The sequence below is a fragment of the Artemia sp. Qi Xiang Cuo genome, chromosome 5, assembly GCF_049724085.1.
Source record: "Artemia sp. Qi Xiang Cuo chromosome 5, ASM4972408v1, whole genome shotgun sequence".
In the NCBI taxonomy this organism is placed as follows: Eukaryota; Metazoa; Arthropoda; class Branchiopoda; order Anostraca; family Artemiidae; genus Artemia; species Artemia sp. Qi Xiang Cuo.
Genome location: NC_142798.1, coordinates 33,413,669 through 33,437,179, shown reverse-complemented (window position 1 = coordinate 33,437,179; position 23,511 = coordinate 33,413,669). Strand labels below are relative to the sequence as shown.

Here is a 23,511-nt window from a genome sequence, read left to right as displayed (position 1 = left end):
GGGAGCTCGATGGGCCTTTGGGGACCGGAGGAGGGCCTTTGGGGGCACAGGGAGGGCCTTTGGAGCACAGGGATGGCCTTTGAGGGTCTGGGGGGACAGTTGGGGCCTGGGGGGCCTTTGAGGACCGGGGGCTTCCTTCGGGGTTGGGGTAGGAGGATTGGAACCCTTTGGGGTTGGGTTAGAGGACCTCACAACACTGTTCAAATGAAACTTGTGTATTATAACGACCACAGAGTTTCACCATTAAATTCTCTTCTAAAATCTCTTCAAAAATCATCTTTTAAAATGTCTCTATCTGTTTCGCCGAAATAGTTCCATAACCTGTCTAAAAAAGTTTCGCCCAAATAATCCCTAAACGTAAATTCAGCGTGTTCCTTTTGTTTTTGGCATCTCTGCGCTAATGCATTTCAAATTAATAAGAAACCTTTTCGCGCGCTAAAACAATTCATCGCTAAGATGTTTCTTGCCTAATTGTTTCCATGGCCTTTGGTTATTAATATCCTTGGGAGTTCGACCAAAAGAACTGTTCCCGAGGCAAAGACATTAATGATTTGGATCTATTCCTGGAGAATCGTTTCTAGGCGGAAATTTTTAAAGTCTGACAGATGATGTCATTGATTGATTGATCTGTCAAGAAAGGGGAAATTAATTTGTTGTTTCTAAGGGGAATTATTGATTCACGATAGGTGAATTGAGGTCGACAGCACAGGTGTTCCAAATTCCCAATCGATTACGCAATCAAGTTCTCGGAAACTGTCAGCATTAGACTAAATTGTAGATGGCAGCAGGGGTGTCGCGTGGCGCTGGTACCCCCTCCTCTACTCTTATCTTCAAATATCTTCAGGATAGTTAACTTTAGATTCGTTGACTTGATTCTAGCCCTTCTAATGCCCAGAACAAGCAATTTTGTTTATTGGGTAAGGGACAATACCTCATTAAAGCAATCTTTCAGCGTGGAAACACAATCAAACTCTATTACATTCATTAGAAACTCCCTAAATAATTTGAAGTCCAAGGGTTTTTGTAGACAGCAAAACTTACTTAATATGGTAAAAAAAAGGTGCATGCACGAGACTTGTATCGGGGCGGGTGGTAGAATATCCTCCGATAAAACCGAAGAAATAGGACACATAAAAATAATCTTTTGAATCTTGATGCTTCCGGGAGGGATTACTTCACCCTTCCTGCGTACTTGTCTGACTAAAAAGCCAGCTTCCAGAAGTACTAAAATCTGGATGCTGTACTTGCGTCCTTGTTAGAATCAGCAGTCACAAATACACTTGTACAGCAATAAAAGGTTACATTGATAGACAGTAAATTAATGTGAAGTCTTCTATCGCCATATGCATTTATATATAATGCTGAAGCAGATAATTAACATGAATAAAATGAGCTCATTGAAGATAAGACAGTGTCTAATGAATAATACAATCGACGGTTAAATAGTAAGTAATAAAATGTAATGGAGCAGATATCGTCCTATCCTGACGATAAGAGGACAAATGATCAGCAATATTAGATCGAGCTATTCGGGTCAGACTTTTTGCTGAATCAACTAGTGAAAAGTAGTGAAGTGCGTGCGCCTATATTCCGTACACCTATAAACACCTTTCCCAGCAAAACAAATTGAGACTCAGGGACAAGTCTTGAAGTCCGAGGCGTTTTAAGACAAATGTGTTGCCAAGGCCGTATCCATGTAGAATTCAGGGTTGGAATCCCCCTCCCCCCCCCCGAATTTTTGTCTGAATCGTAAAAACGTAACACAAATGCATATAAACAAATTTTTAGTTCGTTGTTTTAAGTTTTTTTGTTCCCCCCCCCCCTCCTGAACAAAATCCTGGATGTGCGCTTGTGTGTTGTCACCAACTATTATTTTTTTTATTTGCTTATATAAAACCATGATCAATCTTAACGACGTAAATGACAATGGAATAATATAATGGAAAGAATTAATTTGAAATAGTAGACCCAAGAAGGACTATACTTGCTTCTCCGAGTTCATATAAAGCTTTCCCGATTGTTTGGAATTCGATTATTTTAGGAAGTAGACATGTATGCACATTCTACAACTAAAAATTCTATAAGACAAAAATTGGCTGTTTACCAACGGCAAATACGGCACAGAAGAAAACTCTGAAGATACCGCCATTTATAAATTGACGGACTCTAACAGAGCGTGTTTACTTGAATAGCAATATGTGATGAATAAGTCAAACGGAACCCGTCATCAAAAGCTACAAGCATTGCGGATGTTTGTTTTGCTTCCAGTTCTACAGCTCCAAAAATAAGAATTTCTCATTCACATTTTCAGTTTAACACGAAGAGGTGGCAAAGACTCAAGCGATTTTATTGTCAAACACCTTACACGGTCATGCCAATCAGTGGCAGTTCCTGTTACAATAAAAGATAGCCGCTAAACATATAATAATTATAGTCATCGCCATACAAATTTAGTTTCTGTCGAGTTTGGTCGAACTCTAGTAACCTCTTGCTGGTATCTATAAAAATCATCCCCCATCTATCAGTCGGATCGCAGTTGGCCTTATTTCAGTCGAGTTGTGGTTCCAAACTTTATACGCATAAGCTTCAGGGAGACTTTTCTTGTCAAACAGTTCGTGGTAACGAACTGTAAGTAAGAAGCGACCCGGCTCAATAGTAACCGAAACTCTAAGAAACGGCATTTTGTATACCAGTAGACACATCAAAAGAATCAAATTTTTATGCTGATTTCAAAATGTAAGTTTTATCAATTTTAGTCTTACCCATCAAAAGTTACGCGCCTGAGAAAATTTGCCTTATTTTCGAAAAAAGGGGAAAACACTGCCTAAAAGTCAAGAAACTTCAATGAAAGTCACACCGTGAAGTTCAGCGTGTCAGAGAACCCTACTTTAGAAGTTTCAAGCTCCTATCTGCAAAAATGTGGAATTTTGTATTTTTTGCCTAAAGAAAGATCACGGATGCGTGTTTATTTTATTATTTCCCCTCCCCCCTCCCAGGGGTGATCGTATGGAACCAGTGGTCCTAGAATATCGCGGGAGGGCTCATTCAAACGGAAATTAAAAGTTATAGTGGCCTTTTTAAGTGACAAAAAAACGGAGGGCAACTAGGCCCCCTCCCACGCTCATTTTTTCCCCAAAGTCATCCGATCAAAATTCTGAGACGTCCATTTTGTTCAGCATGGTTGAAAAAAAAACTATGTCTTTGAGGATGAATTAATCCCCCCACAGTCCCCGGGGGAAGGTCTGCAAGTTATGAACTTTACCCAATGTTCAAATATAGTATTGGCTATTGGGAAGTATACAGAAGTTTTCAGGGGGGATTTTTTTAGTAGTTGGGGGTAGGGGGGGGGTTTATCGGGTGTCACGTGGGAGGATCATTCCATGTAGGAAGTTTTCATGGTGGGAGGGGCATTGCTATGAAGAGGGCGCCGGATTTCCCATCATTATTTAAAAAAGATCAGAAATTAAATAATAAAAAAAACAATTTTAAACTGAAAGTAAGGAGCAACATCAAAATTTAAAACGAACAGAAATTAATACGTACCAAACAAGTACCAATACAAGTACCCAATTTTGACCAAAATTGATGCTATACAGCACAAAAAGGCAGCTCCTAAACCAAATAATTTTCGAAGGGCTGGTGACAAGCATGTAAATTTTCTGTTTTTCAAGGGAAGCTATCCCATACCAACATTTAGCCCTTGAAATATCCTTTTGGAAACTCCTCCAAATAATGTTTACTGACCTTTTTCTTAGGCTAATAGTTTCCGTGCAACTAGGCCTAAGCAATACTAGAATGAATAAAGTATTAAATGAGTTAAATCTGTAAATGAAACTTTCAATCATTGTCTGTAATTAAAGTCATTATGTATGAACTTCTTGCCTACGTGTTAATGAGAGAATGCATCACAGCACGGCATTATATCTATAGAAGCTAGGATGTTTTATACATAGCTTTTCTATAGTTTTAGAAAAACTCAATGTCACATAATTTTCTCAAACTAATATTTAGGTCAAAAATTGTAATGTTCTTCGCAAAATTGCCAAACACTATTTTTGGCCTTTTTTGTTGTATGTTGTACCTTTTTTCCTGACCGATACACCTTTTGTTGCATTCACCTTTTGTTGCATTATCAATGTAAGCTAACCGTTGTTTGTTCTATCTTTTCTTCAAGTGTAAATATGGACTCATTACTTAAGTTCGAGAAGGAATGGAGTTTATTGGGACGGAGGAGGAGCTTTGTTGGTCTCAGACGGCTTAATGCTGTAGGGAATTGTTAGTAGTAGTAGTATGGAGTTTATATATTTCTTCGACAACGGACTGCTTAGGGATAAATTTTGTAAGCCTCTTGAAATTATTGCGAACTTACCACTTAATTGTGTAGTCTAAGTAAATGAGTTGTGGGATTTCATCTCAGTGCTATTATAATTATTGTTTAATTTTTCCTTTACATTCTTTTCACTTTTCAATTTATTCCATGTTGTACAGAGGGTTGAAATAAATTATAACTATTAATGTAACCAATATTGCCATAGGCTTTGGTATTGACTAAATGAAGAAACAAGGTTCAGGAGGGGACAGCCACTAAACCACGAAAAATTGTATAGTGGTTTAAAAAAAAATATTCAAATTAAGCGGCCATTGTGTTTGGGCAGTACTTCCCAAAGAACTGAGACAAAAAGTCCAACTTCAGCGTAATGAATGGGTTTCAAAAGAGAGCAGCCCCCCTCAGATACGTTCATTATTTATGTTCATTTGGGTTTCGAAGCTGCTTGTTATTTTCAGTTGAAAAAAAACTCGTGTTGTTTATATAATTTCTGATCAGTTTTCAAATCTTGCCCAGGCCCAGCCAAAATATAATATGGACGACCGGTCCAATAAACCCCAACCTTGAGTTCTTACTGTTAAATTGTATGTCCCCATAATTGTAAATTGATTCATAGCATTCTGCTTTTTGAGTTTTTCTGCTTAAGAATTAAAACGTTGGATTATAATTTTATGTTTTCACTACAGAATTTCGTGTAGACGGAAAGGGGTATTATTGTTCATATGGATGAAAATCCTGCGTGACTTTTTATCTCCTTCGCGGCTGAAGCCATCGCAAACTTTGTAATAAGGTTCTCTGATGTTTAAATACATTGTATACACACATTTGAATACATTGTATGTAAATAAGAAAAAGAGAAATATTACCACTTTAAATTGCTGAAAACAAAGCTTCTGGTACCACTCGTCCTCCACCCCCACCCCCCAAGAAATGTCATGGGGAGGTGCAGGATGCCCAGCTCATTATTTCTAACTCTGTGCCGCTAGGTATGTGAATGTTATATTTTAAACTACACAGAAAAAGATTGTCGCAATTGGAGGGGCACTATTACCCCCCCCCCCTCCCGGCTAGAACCACTAGCGTAAACCTAATTTTCCTGGGGCTGATTTCAAATATATAAGTTTCATCAAGTTTAGTCCTACCCATCAAAAGTTACGGGCCTGAGAAAATTTGCCTGAGTTTCGAAAAAAGGGGGAAACACCCCCTAAAAGTTAGAGAACCTTAATGAAAATCCCACCATCAGATGTTAGATCTGATGCCACTCAGTGTGTCCCCAGGTGGCGATAGGAGAACACCCTACAAATATGTAGGGTACCTCCATAGGAGGCACTGACCAAGAAGGACCTTGTCCCTGGGGTTCCGGAAACTGGGGCACCCTCACCTGGGATCATAAGTGCAGGTGGAGGAGGAAGAAGGTCCCTTGAATGTACACTCAGTAGGTGTATCCACAAGTCCCATGAGTTACAAACCTTCTCCCAGTTATGGGTTAAATTGCATGGTGATGCAGAACACCATCGTGGGAGGAGCCTCTATAGGAGGACAACTGCGGCAGGGCGTAAGATCCAGATATTTGGACACCGGCCTCTAAGAAGGGCTGCCTCGACCCTTTCGGGGTACCTGCAAGATTGGGGATCACGCGGTCAATTCTAATCCCACTTGAGGAGTGGCGCCCCTTGAGGAAATTATAGCCTAGTAAACGACACAGCATTCGCACGGGATTCTGATCAATGGATAACTCTTATAGGCTTGGTATGGTTTGAAGGGCGTCTTCGGGCTGAAAAATGCCTTCCTAGCTAATTTATCTACTATGGGCTGCCTCCCCGTAGTAGCGTAACATTTGTAGGCATGAATATATAATGAGTCGGAGGCAGTAGGCTTGAGATTGTTCGTGCAGTATTTCGACTCTTGTTGATAGAAGAGCATCGCCAAGTGCTGAAAACCATGTTGTGACCAAGATGGACCCAGGATTGCAAACATCCTCCATTGATGGAGGTCCCAGCCCAGGGACTTCTTGCTGTCCGGTTCTAAGCCAGCTTAACCACTTCGGTGTAGACTTGAGAAGATATGTGATGCCCGTCCTGCACTGGTATCCGGGATCATTGCTTTTCCTGTGGCTAAAATAATTTCAATGATTTAAAGAACATGAAGATTGGAACTTGGAATGTTACGACGTTAAGAAATGACCATCGTATCAACATTTTGACTGACGAATTCAGACGATTCGAACTGGACTTATTAGGAGTTTCAGAAACTCATATCCCAGGGGTAGGAAGCCTGAAATTCGGTGATATAGAATTTATTTACTCAGGCAGGAAGGATGGGGTACACAGATAGTGAGTAGTGCTCATGATAAATACGGAAGCTGCTAAGTCTCGTTTAGGCTGGGAAGGTATTAATAATAGAATACTAATTGCTTACTTTATGACTAAAAAGTTCAGGTTATCAGTTATAGTAGTGTATGTCCCTGTAGAACCGACTGACGGAGATACTAGTGACTCAGATGAATTTTACTTACAGTTACAGGAGCAAATAGACAGGGTCCCAGGCAGAAATATGATGTTTTTACTAGGAGATTTTAACGCCCAGGTCGGTAGAAATAGGGATAGATAGGGTATCATACCCAAGTCAAATTTGGCGTAAGAAAAGAACACTATAATGGATACAGACTTTTGCAAATTTGTAGGTATAACAATCTAATTTTAACCAACACGGTGTTTGGTCATAAAATGGTTCATATATTAACATGGTATTTACGTAATGGTAAGACAGCAAACCTTATTGATTATGTTACAGTAAACCGAAGACTGGCGGGATCAATACAGGATACTAGGGTATTTAGGAGTGCTGTTATTGATGTTAAAAGTAAAGATCACCATCTGGTCGTGTAGAGGGTTAATTTAAAGCTCAAATTTCGTAAGGGCAACTACCTCCCGGGAAGTTATGATGCTGGTAGACTCCAGGATGAGAATCTGAGAGAAACTTTCCAGGAACATTTGAATACTAAACTTTAGAGTCTAAAATTTGACAATGTGGAAGACGGTTGGAATAATTATACAAAAATAATTTGCGAAGTTGCTGAGGGTGTCGTAGGGAAGAATGCAAGGACTGCAGCTAAGAGTATTAGTGAAGAAGCTTTATGTTTAATAGAAAGAAGAATGGACTTGTACAAGAATTATCGGAGTGATAGATCATATGAAAACAAGAGGAATGTAAAGAAAGTGGAGAAAGCATTGAAATATTAACTAATGAGGTGTGAAGTGGAGACCATGGATAAAATTGCCGAGGATCTGGAAGATGCAGGTAGACGGCATAATAGTAAAATATTGTACTGGCATGTCAATAAATTGAGAGGGAGTAGTCAATCCGGACTTGGCCCAGTCAGAGATAGAAATGGGGCCACAATTAGTGATAAAGAAAGAATTAAAGAGAGATGGGCAGAACATTTTGATACAGTTTGTGATACCTTGGATGTGAAGGAATATTTGTTTTGCGAGGAATAATTAACGACAGGACTAAAAGGATTAAAAAATAATAAAACTCCATGTGCTGATAGGGTAGAAAATGAGTTTCTTAAATACGATGGCTCTGAGGTTAAAAACAAGTTACTGAAGATTATGAATATGATTTTAGAAAAAGGGATAGTACCAAATAATTTTAGGAAAACCTTAATTAAGCCACTGTATAAGAAATGTGATAAAAGTGAGTGTGGTAATTATCGAGGCATTAGTCTGGTCTCTGTAGGTAGCAAATATCTTAGTAATATGATACTTTTTAGACTGAGAGATGCCGTAGACAAAGTTTTAAGAAAAGAACAGTGCGGTTTTAGAAAAGGCAGAGGATGCGTCGACCAAAATTTTCACTTTTAAGGTTAATAATTCAGAAGTGCCTGAGTTGTCAAACACCTTTATTCCTTAGTTTTATAGATTATGAGCAACTGTTCGATTCTGTTGATAGAAGAGCTTTAGCGAAGGTCCTTTCCTTGTATGGTATACCAGGCAAATACATTAAATTGATTAGTGCTATGTACGAGAATGACACGGCTGCAGGTAAGGTAGGAAATGAGATTAGCAGCTTGTTTTTGTATTAAATCAGGTGTTAAGCAGGGCTGTATTCTATCTCCCTTTATATTGATTATTTTGATGGATTTTGTATTAAGAGCACAGGAAAGGCAAAGGGAGACCACGGAATCAAATGGGGAGGAAAAAGTCTCCTGGACTTAGATTATGCTGATGATTTAAGCATCCTAGAGGAAAGTGATAGCAAAATGAATGAACTTTTAGAGGTTTTGCGAGTTCTGGGTGCTAGAATAGGTTTGAAAACTAATGTTAAAAAGACTAAGTCACTATGGCTAGGAATAAGTAAAGATGAAAAGGTGACGTTGGATAATGAAAAGATTGATCAAGTGGGCAGCTTCACTTACCTTGGTAGTATTATTAGTAAAGGCGGTGGGAGCAGTGAAGATGTTAAAAGTAGAATAGCCAAGGCTCAGGATGTTTTTTCACAATTAAAAAAGTTTGGAAGAATAGGAAGATAAGTCTGCAAACCAAGATTAGAATATTAGAAGCTACAGTGATGACAGTAGTCAAATATGGCTATGAAGCATTGGCGCTTCGAAAAGCGGATGAAGATTTGCTAGATGTATTCCAGAGAAATTGCTTAAGGATTGTTCTGGGTACCCGGATGACTGACCGTATTTTAAACAATAGGCTGTACGAAAAATGTGGTTCAATACCGCTCTCTAGGCTAGGGCTATAATGATATAAAGACTGAGGTGGTTTGGGCATGTTGGGTGGAAGGAGGATGTCAGATTGCCAAACACTGTCCTCTCCGGCCAACTGTCTATGGCTAAACGAAAAGCAGGACTTCCTTGTATAGGGTTCGAGGAAGTCATAAAGAAATATTTAAAGGAAATGGGAGCCCCGTGGGAGGGTGTAAAAAGAGAGGCTTTGAATAGATTGGGATGGAGGAGGAGCGTGCATAGCTGTGTTAGCCTCAGGCGGCTTTTTGCTGTGGTGAGTTGTTAGTAGTAGTAGTAGTAACGGCCTTTGTGATTAAGGGGTCATTCTTAAAGAATTGGAAACAAAATTTGAATTTAACGTAAAGAGGAGGTATTGACTAGAGGGAGAACCCCCTAATAAACGTCATAAAAATATACGAATATAGAAGTTCGTTACGTAAGTTAATTTGTAAGTTACGTCCGAACAAAATTTCGTGAAAGCCATTTAGCCAAAAAGAGTAAAATTGATATGCAAATTTCGTTTTGATTATTCATGTACGGTGAGCCAAAATAAAAGCTGCATTAACTCAAAAACGTTCAGAAATTTAATATAAAAAAACGAGTTTATTTAACTGAAAGTAAGGAGCGACATTAAAACTTAAAACGAACAGAAATTACTCCGTATATGAAAGGCACTGCCCCATCCTCAACCCCTCCCTCTTTACGCTAAAGTTTATTTTTGTTTTAAAAAACAAAGTTGTGAGACAGAGTCAAACTTTAGCGTAAAGAGCGAGGGGTTGAGGTGGGGGCAGCCCCTTTCATGTACGGAATAACTTCTGTTCGTTTTAAGTTTTAATGTCACTCCTTACTTTCAGTTAAAAAAAACTTATTGTTTTATTTAATATATTTTACGCTCCCATGGCCTACTGGACAAAGTTTCAGATTTTCATCGCTTACCGTTACTGAGCTACAGACTGCTGATCAACGAAAAAAAAATTAAACCAATAGTATTGCTCGACAACACAATTAATCCATCGTAAATTATTAATTTATGCTATAGGCCTTACCTGAAATCTTTTTCATGAATTTGGAGCTGCTGAGAGAGTAATTCCTTTCCATTAGATTGTTCTGACTCCCCTGAAACACCTTGTCTTTTTGTAAAATTTGCACTAAGATAGCCAGGTCTTAGAAGGGAATTATTGACGCTTGATTCCGACTCTAATCGCGATCGTTGAGTAACTTCTAACACGCTCTAAAACAGAGACAAGGAAACATTGACAAAAAAAAATAGAAGGAAAATAAATATCATTTCTATTTTTAAATTCATTTTTAGAATCAATTCTTTTAATTAATTTTCCTTTAGAATCAGACAGACTTAGAAATTAGAACTAAAAAGAATCTTTATTAATGTCAGAGTTATTGTTTTTAAATAGTTATGCTACTTTTTTTGTGTGATTTAAGTGCTTACAAGGCTGGCCCCTAGAAGACTGCTAGCACATTCAGTTTTGAAACTAAGGCCTCAGGCTGCCTAACGCAAATTTACAAAAAATTAAAGCCAGAAAACCTTTCGGATTGCTAAGGTTAATTTCGATATTCCAAGACACAGGTGAGGACGTTCTCAGAAAATTCCAGCGTAAACTTTTCGAAGGAGGATATACCTAAGGTAAAGGCATTCCTATTTTAATTCAACAATCAAAAGGTACACATTTTCATACTGTTTTTCCAGGAGTATCACTTTATTTACAGACAAATTCACAAGAAAAGCCAGAAAACCTTTCGGATTGCTCATTTTTTAGGGGGATAGAGGTCTGAAAAGAAGGCATCGGGTTTCTTGCCTTTTCCTATAATTTTATATTTTGGCATTTCACCCCCCCCCCCCCCGAAATAAATTCCTGCCAACTTGCTAAGTCTCAGAACTTCCCAAAATGTATCAGTGGCCATGGGGCTATTATTACTCATGACATTCTAAATAATTTTAAGATCTAATGACGTCATTCTTAAACAATTTCAAGAGAGATCCCTCAAAATGCCGGAACAGGCTTCCTTGGAGAGTCATTAAAAATTTGAAAAAAAATATGTGATTTCGAAGAAATTTCAACAACAAAAAAATACTTACGATTTGACTTTTTCTTTAAAGTAATTGATAATTAACTTAAAGATAAATGTAAACCAGATACTTTCTACAGTAATAATTGAACTTCAGCTTATGCAAACTATTTCTTTATGTTAACAAACAGGATATGAGATAGTAGAAAAAATAATCAGTAGAATAGGGCAATGTCCTTTATGCTATTTGTCTTTATCTTAAAAGTTTATACAACAATTTACTTTTTTCTTAAGGTTTGTACTTATTTCTTCAAACTTATAGCTATTTTTTCTGCCATTCTATCGTTTTAATGTTTCAACAAAACAAACAGCATTTTTGCTATCAGTCGATGGATGAGACTGAGCTTTATTCATCAGCCAAATTTTGAAATTTGCTTTACATTGATTCAGACTGAAAAATACATTTATATTTGGTTGAAATTTTTGAAAAAGGAAACCGCTTTCTTGGTTATACTGAGAGTAGGGTAGACTACATTTTACGGACACGTGGACACGGACACGTTTTGTGGATTAATTATGACAGATTGCCAAGGATTGTCCTTTTCTGCCATCCATCTATGGCCAAACGAAAAGCAGATCGCTCCCGAATGAGGTGGGAAGGAGGTCATAACAATGAATATAAAAGAAATTGGAACTTCTTGATAGGAGGAAAGGGGGAAGCTTTAAAAACGTTATGATTCAGGCGGAGCGCAGCTGTGTTGGCATCAGGTGGCTTCGTGCTGCTGTGAGCTATTAGAAGTAGTAGTAGTATTAGTATTCTAAGAGAAAGCCTGAGTAATATCATAATTCTGACTCGGTGAATGAGGGTGACGAACGGGATCCACACGCATCACGGCCGGTTCATAAACGTAACCCACCTACCCCAGTATCACTATTTTGGACCAGTATTATTGTGCACTATCAATGAGCATGACCATGTATGGCGGGTATTGGGATGACATCACTTTCAACTAATCAGAGGTGTTCTTCACTGACATAAAGCTATTTCAAGGGTAAGTAGTATTTTATGCCTTTAGTCAAAGCGTCACTGACAACCAATGGAAATCACTCTTTCTCGAGTAACATCAGATTTCTACGCTACTGTTGGTTCAGATTTCGGACAGATGGTCTAAAATTTCCGATTGTGGTCTAAATTTGAGACAGGCTGCCAAAAAAGAAATACGGGGGGGGGGGGGGATACGCAAATGAGAATGGCGGACCACGTTCACACCCCCCTCTGTGAATGGATAGAAATGAAAGTAAAGAATGCAGTGATATAAGCGTGAGTATAATATCTTTTCAGTGCAACTTACAGCTGTAGGCTTGTCGCTAAATTTCATGTTTCACAGGGGCAGAAACCTTAAATGAAGTAGGAACTGGGCTTAAGAGCTTACGCAGGGGGGGGGGCAATATTGAATCCCCCTCAGTAATTTCCACAATTACCCCTTTGCTTTCTTATGGTTTCCATATGGTTCGCATATATATTTTTTTCCTTTTGAACTTGTCCCCCAAAGAAGCAAATCCCGCGTACATTCCTTACAGGGTTTATTATTAAGCTTATAACCTAAGTTTTCAAACCTATAAGCAGCCAAAATACTATTATGGGTAAGGCAGAAGCCACAGTTTTTTTTTCTAATGGGACTGTAAAAACCCGAGGATCTTCTTCTTCATATTCGGAAAATATACTTTATACTTCTATACTCCTTTTTACATATATTTCTACATATTCCTTGGCTTCGGGAGAAACTGTCTATCTGTACCTCCTTAGGACACTGTTTTTCCTAAGACTGGCCACGAATCCCAGATTGACGTTGATACTTAAACGTATTAATAGAAACCATGCTCGAAAATAACGATTGGTACATTTTCGTGTACTTTCCCCTGGGACAAGGGGAAAATATCACCTTCAAAAGGCTGTATCAAAGTTTTCATCCAATACCCAAGGGGGCCTTTCGAGACTTTCGATAGGTTTTGTCCTCTGAGTCCCAGGTCAAAAGTAGTTGGTTATTTTCCCCATGATAAAAAAAAGAAAGAAATTTGATGGGCAAACAGCCAAAATCAGTCAACCCAACAAACTTAATGCAGCTGGCAATTTCTGGTCGAGGTAGAGGGTTCGAACTGTCATAAGTCGGAGATTCCCAAAAATATAAAATTTCGGAGACTACTATTCCCAAGATTATCAAAATATGTGCTTTAAAATCTTTTGTGAAGATTCTCCTTGAGTATAGGTACCTGTTTACAAAATTTCAAACAAATCTAAGAACTCTTTACTATTTGGTTACATCCCTGACAGGCTCCCACTGACAACTGTATTGCGTCTCTAATTATGGGTACTCGGATACTATCCTCCCTATCGCAAGAAAGTATCCTTTCTCTACTTTTGATTACTTAAGTCTTTATGTTTGAGAGGAATCTTCTTTAGTAAAAGTCACAAGCAAATCGTGAAATTAAACTAGTAAAACTAAACTGCTCCTTACTCATATAATTTCCTTCAAAGGAAAATAGAGTTTTCAGGGAAGCTTGTGCAATATTTTGATTTTATACTTCATTTGCAGAAGAGTTCAAACGACATCCAAGCTTATATGAGGTTCGAAGGCATTGGCAGTACCGTATGTAGCAATAGTAGAAAAATAAAAAAAATAATATTTCCTGGCAATTTTCTTTTAAACTGCTCCCTCTGGGACACAGTTAGCCCACCTCCCTAAAAGTTAACGTGGGTCCCCTTGTACCAAAGGACTCTTTTGACGAAACAACTCAATGTGTGTTTATCTCGAGGTAGTCATGTTATTGCCGTCGGTTCTACTACCACATGGAATAAAAAAAAGTCTTGGGGGGAGGGGGGTGAAGCCGCAGAATGTTTCCAAGGGGCAAACGTAGAAAAATAGCTACATGAGTTTCAAAAAGTTGCAATTTTTCTTGCTTTTGGTGTTTCGGGGGAAGGTGGGCTTACAAAATCCTACGCCCTTGTCCTTGCTGATTCATAGAAAGTTTTTATTCTTTCTTTTGATCTGCAAACATTTTCCTTCTGTTCTTTGTTTTGGTGAACGATAAGTGCTGGAAACTAAGAAGTCATGCTTCAAAAAAAGATGATACTGGGTTAATTATTAAACATTTTTTTTTTTTTTAGAGAGAAATCAGCGCAAACTTATTTCAAAGAGACCCTCCCCTTTTTTGAAGTTATTGTTTTTATATATGAGGCATAGGGAGGGCATAGCTCCGCTGATCATCACCTGAATCCTGTCCCCCAATGAATATTTCACAATGTGGATTAGCCTATAAAATTGGCCGTTTTCACTTTCATAGGCAAAATAAAGTTTTCTCTGTCCTCGCGACAAGCATTTTAACTATGGGAAATATAAATTCTGAACCAATTTTCTTTAATTTTGGTGAGCGATTTGAGTTATTCCGATTGTATTACTTGAAAGTACGATGCAAGAAATAATTTTCATGTCTCATAATTTTAGTAAGACATAAATGTTTTAAGGAATACAGATTAGGTACAAAACAACACATCATCCTAACAGCTTTTTTAATATTTAGGCCTACAGTTAATTTTTATAAATAGAACAGACTACAAGAGAAAATATATAATATTCTATATATAATTAGCTTTAAAACAAGTCTTTCTAAGATATAGAAATAAAATTCATCTCAAATCAAATAAGAACACCAGTTTTTTTGGGGGGGAGGAAGAGATAGGGAGCGGAAGCTGAAGCAAAGGAGCTGAAGCAAAGGAGCTGAAGAATAAAAATGATATGGGGAGTACCTAGCTATACATTTCATAATTACATAATTGTACCATCTAATAAATGACCAAGGTTCCACTTTCCGACTTTTCTTATGCTTATTATTTTTTCTCAACTTCTACTTTTAGGATTATGTGAATTGCGCTTTAATTCCCTCTTTTTTTCTTTTATATGATTTTTTTCTTACAAAAATTACTTCCTAGCATTAGACGGTCTAGAATCTAGATGATTTAAAATGCCAGTGTCTTAAAAGGATTAAATTGATGACAATCGTCTAGAAAGGTGTTTCCACCGTCCCAAATACTACTAACAACTGTTGACAACAATTATTTTGTAAACGGTTACGTGGTATTTTTGCTAGAATATTATTTTTTACAATAATTGTTATTATTAATTCACTGAAACACATGATTTACTGTGAAGTTTAAAAATTTAAAAATGGTTTAGAAGAGATTTAAAACTGAAAAAAATGGGAAAATAAACGCAAGACTGTAAAACATAGAAGCAACCGAGAATAATCGCTAAATAAAAAAAATAAAATGTTTATTCGTATACTTTGAATTATTTTGTACATCATGCTGAAATCTATTAGCAACCTCCTCTAACGTCGTTTCATTTTTTGGGAGAAATAGCCAGCAATTTGTGAGTACCAAATTTCAATAAGTTTGCAGGAACACGTTTTCATTTGTAAAATCTATTACAATATAAGAACAGCAAAACTAAAATATAATGCTTAATTCGGGGCTTTCTTGAATGCAACGTAGGCTAATCCTCAACCATTGGTATTTATCACAGTCACAGTTTATAGAATTAGTTTATCACAGTTTATAGATAATTCTATAAACCGTGGTGTTTATGCTCAGGTTTAATATCTGTATGAGGGTGCTTTTAGATTACTAATCATCCATAAAAAAGTGCAACCCTTATAAAAGGATGGCCGTAAAAATTAAAATTTTAGGGTTAAAATTATTCTCATCTTTTTCAAGTGGAATTCTTAGAACAATTTTTCTTAGAACAATTTTTTTAACCCTATTCTTCCTCCTTGTAGATAAGTATATGGATGGCAACTTTTACGTCATAGGCTACCTGCAAAATTTCAGCTATAAGATAGGGGTTGTCACCTAGATGTTCAAATGTTGAGGGCTTTGTCGAAAAGTGTTCTTCCGAATGAAGGGAGGTCGTGAGGTATATTGTATCTACCCCCTTCCTCAGATAAATTTATGAAGGCTCAATTGAATGAACTATGTCAAGTGATGCTTAAACATTATTGTCTATATTAACTGATTACTTTGTTTAAGCTGCATGTATATTTAAGAACGAAAGCCCCACCGTGTAGCATTATGGGCTTTGAAACTAGGAGGCAAAACTGTCAACTTTTCTGGAGGTTTAAATAATTGCCTATCTAAAATTTTTTCACTTCATTGCATTTTGACTCCCTTTGGGCTAAAATTGTCTTTTCGCGCTACAAAATGGCAAAAATTGTAAATTTGTCTATTAGGAGAGTCTTTTTTTTGTTACTGAAAGAAGAGCAGTAGAAATTTTCATTTCTGTTAGAATGGGACTTCTCCTGATTTTCTAGAACCCCTGTTTCGATACGATAGCTCAGGGAAAAGAAACAGAACCAACAAATAAATATAAACTCGTCATCATTCTTCTCGAAGGAAAATACGAAATTTTACTTCTTGTGGATAGGGGCATAAAAGATCTGCTAGAAGGATCTTTGATGTGCTGAATTTGACCGTATGATTTTCACTAAGGTTTTCCCTTTTTTAAGGGTCCTTTTGCTCTTTTCTCAAAATTATGCAAATTTTTCTAAGTTAACGAAAGTGCTGAAGGGAAACTTTAAACTTAATGAATTTTATGCGTTTAGAATCACGAAATAAAAGTAGATTCGTTGGATCAATATATTATAACCAAAAATCAGATTTTTTAAGTTTCATTTATTATAAGTATGGTTTGTTCTTTACTTATAGTTCGTTACCGTGAACTTTTTGACTGTTTTAATGCTTCAATTCCGAATGAAAAATTATAATAAATATATGGTTGAATTTAAAAGTAGCAAACACAGGAGTTAATAAATAAACAATAAATGAATGCAAGATAAAATTCTCAATTTATTAAAAGAAGACAACGTACACGGCAAAAACAAACTCAATCCTTTATAAGTTTATCACTAATACATTTAGAAATACTGAAGAGCAAAAGTTTTCAGCAAATGCTTTTACTAGATATATATTTTAATGTCTTTTGCTATATTTTTTACACCAATTGAAGCCATGGATCGAATTAAAAACTAAATTGAGCTGGAAGTCACACATTAACAAGGGCGTCATTTGGGGGTGGCAAGGGGGCATTTGTCCCCACCTCCCCCCCAATAATGTGGCAAAAAAAAATATTATACATCCCATGCCCTTTGATTATCCAGATATGGACCCCTCTTGCCCCCCAATAAAAGTGCTGGAGATTCGCCCCTGCACATTAATACAGATGGGGCCTTTACTTTATGATGTATGTGCCCAACGAAAATTGTGCACCTTAAATAGCAGCCAATCTTTGCTTTAAAAAGCTTGAAAATAAATTCTGGCATACCTCCATGTATGCAAACATGGAGTTTAGACCCGGTGCCGCGCCGGTGAATCGACCGAACGCCGCCGACGAGAAGCCCGGTCGACCGCCACCGTAGTGTCATTACGCCTGCGCCACGCCGCCGCCGGCAGAGGCGGTGGCGTTCGGCTGACTTTAAATTAATTTTGACAATTCTTTATTGCGTCAACCGCAAAGTCGGAGCTTTTCTTTCTCGTGGGGTTTAGTATTTCGATTTTCCTGATTAGAAATCAAGTAGGGCTGGCACTATCCCCATATACTCGGGTATTTCCCCGAAAATTTATGCGTCACCCCGAAACAGAAAATTTTGTTCCCCGAATCCCCGAAAATCAGGCAATCACGGTGCCACCCCTTGCGATTTATCACCAGTGACTTTCCCTGCCAAATATTACTTTGCGTGCCATAATTCTTCACTACTCTCTTGTTCGTTAATTTTCGTCTCTTTTGTTACTTTGCATAAAAACCAGACAGACACAAAATGCAATTGTAAATATTGCAATATACACAGTTTTTCATATGTTGAAAAAAAAAAAAAGAAGAAGTATCGTCTTTATGAAATGAGTTTAAATCATTTCGAATGCAGTTTCCCAATTGCTATTTCTAACATCATTCGTAGTCAAGAATTTTATTTTCAAGTTGAATAGAATTAAAGAACGCATTCACTAATATACAGCTTCAGCCTTCAGTTGGATTTTGAAATTGATAGCCGACAGATTGTTTCTACAGCTGAATTGTAAGTTTGCAGAATTTTTTTCTTTTGCTGTTTTTAGATAATATTTTCTTAATGAATACTCAATTGTTGACTGATAGATTAAAGAAAATATAATCTTCTTTCTGAAAAATTTTTACCCCCCCCCCCCCCCAAAAAAAACTTTCTATTGAGACAAAATTTAGCTATAGACTAAGCTATGTACAAGGTTGGAGAATTAAAGATTGAAACGTAAGTTACTCCAAAAATATGATTCATAAGAACATTGTAAATTATTGCCTATAGGGGGAGAGGGTATGGGGCTATCATTTTAAAATTATAATACCTCATTTTTTTATTGAAAGCAGGGATGCCAAAAAGATAGTTATTTTTTCATTTAAAGTGGAAACGGAAGAAAATGACATCAAATTCCCTGGGAAACCCTTTGAAATATTTCGATAGACCCAGGGCCCTCCATTGGGACTTGTTCATTGTCTTGGGTATTTTGCGATTTCTCATAGGCTACTGGCCTAATTTGGCTTCTGTGTGTGTTCCTTTTTAATTAGATGCTTTGGATCTTATTAAATGCCACGGCTAATCTACGACTCAGTTTTCCATAATTTGAGGTATATCCGAATAATTTCTACATTTTTGTTGTTGTCTTTGTACCACTTTACTCATACCCTCAATTTTTTTCTTTATTTTGCGTATTTGTTTGAACCATATAGTGACCTAGTTAATTATTAATTATTTTTTTTTTTAATGTAAAGCTGAGACGATATCCTATTAAGGTGGTATCCAGAGGGGGGGGGAGGTATTACATTTAAATGATAATATCTCGAAATTTTTTTATTGAAAGCAGGGATGCCAAAAGGTTATTTTTTATTTATTTAAAGCAGAGACGGCATCCTATCAAGGTGGCATCCAGAGGGGGGGGGATAGGGAGCTATCATATTTAAATGATAATACCTCGATTTGTTTTTAATACCAGGGATGCCAATAAGTTAATTATTTTTTTTTATTTAGAGCAGAGACGGTATCATATCAAGATGGTATCCAGAGGGGGGGGGGGGGCCTAGGGAGTTATTATATTTAAGTGATATTACCTTGATTTTTTTTTATTGAAAGCAGGAATGCCAAAAAGCTGAAAAGTTGACAGAAATTGACAAGATTTTTGTGAGTTATACTTGAAACAGCACTTGAATAGTTTAATCGTCGAAAAGGAAAGGAACATATGCGTCCAACCTGTTTTTTTTCTTATTGATGAAACGAGTTTACTTTGAAAACATTCATTCATAAGTACAAGGCAGATTCACATTAAAACGAATTGGTGTGACGAGAGCGATATCGACATCCCACTTAACGTTGCGCTCGAGTGACAATGGCGCCCTTGGTCCAGTGCCCAAGTTACATTAAAAGGCCAGGCCATAATAAAAGCTTTCAATTTGGGAGGTTCAAGGAGGAGTCTTTGACAGTCTTATGACCTCAGGGTAATAGATGTTGCAACGTTCTTACGTATCTACAGTGGTTTAAAAAATTCGATCACCCCACAAATGATGACCAAAAATATGCACAAATATAACAAATGTAACACTTTATATAACAAATGTAACACTAATATTATAATACTTTTTTCAAAGCTTTGAAGAAAAGCAAAAAAGGCTAAATACCCCTAACTACGCTTGAAAGCTATTTTAATAAGAAACTCTCTGGAGATTTCCATTGATATGACCATAGCAGAAGCTTTGAGCCTGGATGGGGATCAAAGAGGAGTCTTTGAGTATTTTGACCACAGGTGACTTATTGTTGCGACTTTCTTAAATTTGGTAATTTCTGTGAGCATTTGAAAATCAAAGCTTAAACTCAATAACTGATTCTAAGTCTCCTAACATTTTGCTTGGATTAAAAGTGACCAACTAGGAAGAAAATCTTAACATCTTCCTGGAGCTACTTCAGTTTGCGTATTATTCCATTTAATTACATTTAAAACGAATGAGCTGTTCTTTTTTGCCTAAGACAATAGCTGGAACTTAATTTTTCTTCATATCAAATAAACAATTACGTGTTTTTTTTTTCATTGTAATTGAAATGTTCTCATGTGACGTGTTTACTATGTATTTTTCAGTGTGATAAATTTATTCCTTTTAGATGTAGTTTATAATTTAGCTGATATTAGGTATTTATGAGTTTATAATTTGGAATGAATCCCCAAAAGAAAAAATGAATAATATCCAAAAGAGCAGCCAAAAGTAATAAAAAAAAAGCAGCAGTTCAGCCTTAGCCTACATGACATATTCTATAAAGAAGCCCAAAAAAACTTTAAAATGAATTTGTTTTATTGTTATTAAAAACCAGTTTCAAACAGTTCGTGGTAACGAACTGTAAGTAAGGAGCGACCCGGCTCAATGGTAACTGAAACTCTAAAAAACGGAATTTTGATACCAATAGATACATCAAAAAAATCAGATTTTAATTCTAATTTGAAATATATAAGTTTCATCAAGTTTAATTTTACCTATCAAAAGTTACGCGCCTGAGAAAATTTGGCTGATTTTCAAAAAAAGGGGGAAAGACCCCCTAAAAATTATAGAACCTTGATGAAAATCACACCATCATATTCAGCGTATCAAAAAACCCTACTGCAGAGGTTTTAAGCATCTATTTGCAAAAATGTGAAATATTCTATTTTTGGCCAGAAGAAATATCACTGATGCGTGTTTATTTGTTTTTTTGTTTTTTTCTCATGGGTGATCGTATCAACCCAGTAGTCATAGAATGTCGTGAGAGGACTCATTGGAATAAAAATGAAAAGTTCTAGTGCCCTTTTTAAGTGACCAAAAAAAATGGAGGGCAACTAGGCCCCCTCCCACGCTCATTTTTTTCCCAAAGTCACCCGATAAAAATTTTGAGATATCCATTTTGTTCAGCATGGTCGAAAATATTATAACTATGTCTTTTAGGATGACTTAATCCCTCGAAGACCCCAGGAGGAGGGCTGAAAGTTATGAACTTTACCCAATGTTAACATATAGTATTGGTTATTGGGACCCGGCTCAATGGTAACCGAAAGTCTAGAAAAAGGTATTTTGATACAAATAGATACATCAAAAGAATTGGATTTTAATGCTAATTTCAAATATATAAGTTTCATCAAGTTTAATCCTACCTATCAAAAGTTAAGCGCCTGAGAAAATTTCGCTGATTTTCGAAAAAAGTGGAAAAGACCCCCTAAAAGCTATAGAACCTTAATAAAAATCAAATCATCATATTCCGCGTATGAGAAAACCCTACTGTAGGTGTTTCAAGCTCCTATCTACAAAAATGTGGAATTTTGCATTTTTTGCCAGAAGAAAGATCACGGGTGCGTGTTTATTTTTTTTTTTTTTCCCCAGGGGTGATTGTCTCGACCCAGTGGTCCTAGAATATCGTGAGAGGGCTCATTGGAATGGAAATTAAAAGTTCTAGTGCCCTTTTTAAGTTACCAAAAAAATGGAGGGCAACTAGGCCCCCTCCCACGCTCATTGTTTTCCCAAAGTCACCTAATCAAAATTTTGAGATAGCCATTTTGTTCAACATGTTCGAAAATGTTGTAAGTGTGTTTTTTAGGATTACTTAATCCTTAGAAGTTCCCGGGAGGAGGGCTGAAAGTTATGGACTTTACCCAATGTTAACATATAGTATTGGTTATTGGGAAGTATACAGTACAGACGTTTTCAGGGGAGATTTTTCCTGGTAGTGGTGGGGGGGGGGGGGGTCGGGCAGGGACGTACGCAGGGGGAGGCCTCCGGGCCCGCCCCCCCCTCCCCCCCGAAATCTCACGATTTTTTTCATTTTCCCATAATTTTCTGATTTTTTCTCACAGAATAATGGGTTTGAAGGATTTGGCCCCTCCCCCCCCCCGAAACAAATTGCCCCCCCCCAAAACAAATTCCTGCGTACGTGCCTGGGGTCGGGGGTTATGTAGGAGGATCTTTCCATGAAGGAAGTTTTCATGGGGGAAGGGACATTGCTATGAAGAGGACGCCGGACTTCCCAGCATTATTTAAAAAAAGATCGGAAATTAAATATAAAAAAACAAGTTTTTCAACTGCAACAGCAGCAACATCAAAACTCTAAACGAACAGAAAATATTACATATATGATCGGGTTCACCCCGTAGTCAATACCTCACTCTTTAAGCCAGAGATTTTTTAGTACTTTCATAAGAGCTATTTATTCTAATTAACGGCCTTTGTGATTAAGCGGTCATTTTTAAAGAATTGGAACAAAATTCGAACTTTCGCTTAAAGAGCAAGGTATTGACTAGGGGGCGAACCCCCTAATATACTTATTAAAAATATATGAATATAGAAGTTCGTTACGTAATTTAATTCGTAATTTACGTTTATTTATTACTAATAAAAATGTTCGTAAATAAAATGAAACAAGTTTCGAGAAAGCCATTTAACCAAATAAAAGTAAATTAATATGAAAATTTTGTTTTAATTATTCATCTACTGTGAGCCAAGATCAAAACCTGCATTTATTCAAAAACGTTCAAAAATTAAATAAAAAAAACAAGTTTTTTTAACTGAAAAGTAAGGAGCGACATTAAAACTTAAAACTAACAGAAATTATTCCGTATATGAAAGAGGCTGTCCCTTCCTCAACGCCTCGCTCTTAGCGCTAAAGTTGGACTTCCTCGCAACACTATTTTTATTAAACAATAAAAAACATTTTCTAAAATAACAAGGCAGCGCGGAGGACAAAACCACTTTCATATACGCAATAAATTCTATTTGTTTTAAGTTTTAATGTCGTTCCTTACTTTCAGTTAAAAAAAACTTGTTTTTTTTTATTTAATTTAATACAAGGAAGGCTTTTTAGGAATCCAAAAGAGCAAAAAGAGCAAAAGAGCAAATATCAAACTCACCCATTTCAACTGTTTTAAAGGAGACAATACAGACATTGGCAAAGGGCATTATGAAAAAATTAAGCTTCTTAGTTCAAAATTACATTCAAATTTATTGCTCAGATAACTGACAAATTTTGTCATATGGTATTTGAAGTTTTGTATGCAGCAATGCTCGATGAAAAAAAAACTACTAATTTTGATAATTATTTATGTTAAGAATACATAGCTAATAGATACTTCAACTATTATGCAAGGGTTCTGAAAAGACAAAGTCATTTCGTTGCTGCCAGATTTCTACTTCTCTTGATGAACAACGAAGAAGACCAGTTTCCAGCCAGCGACTTGTGAAGTTTTGAACTCATGAATAGGCTCGAATCTGTTGTAAATTTAAGCTGTAATTTGAGAAAGACTGATGAAAACACTAATGTTTGCGGACAACATTGATCGCGC

The 23,511-nt window shown here is 36.7% G+C and overlaps 1 protein-coding gene across 5 annotated transcripts in view; it reads right to left on the bottom strand.

Moving 5' to 3' along the window:
- Positions 1-23,511, bottom strand: part of Pkg21D (Protein kinase, cGMP-dependent at 21D) — a 263,107-nt gene that overhangs the window by 195,183 nt on the left and 44,413 nt on the right. For all 5 annotated transcript variants that reach the window (XM_089089512.1, XM_089089514.1, XM_089089515.1 and 2 more), the window contains exon 3: positions 10,112-10,296. In XM_089089512.1, the coding sequence (XP_088945638.1) occupies positions 10,112-10,296 (185 nt within the window). The remainder of the gene's footprint in view (positions 1-10,111; positions 10,297-23,511) is intronic.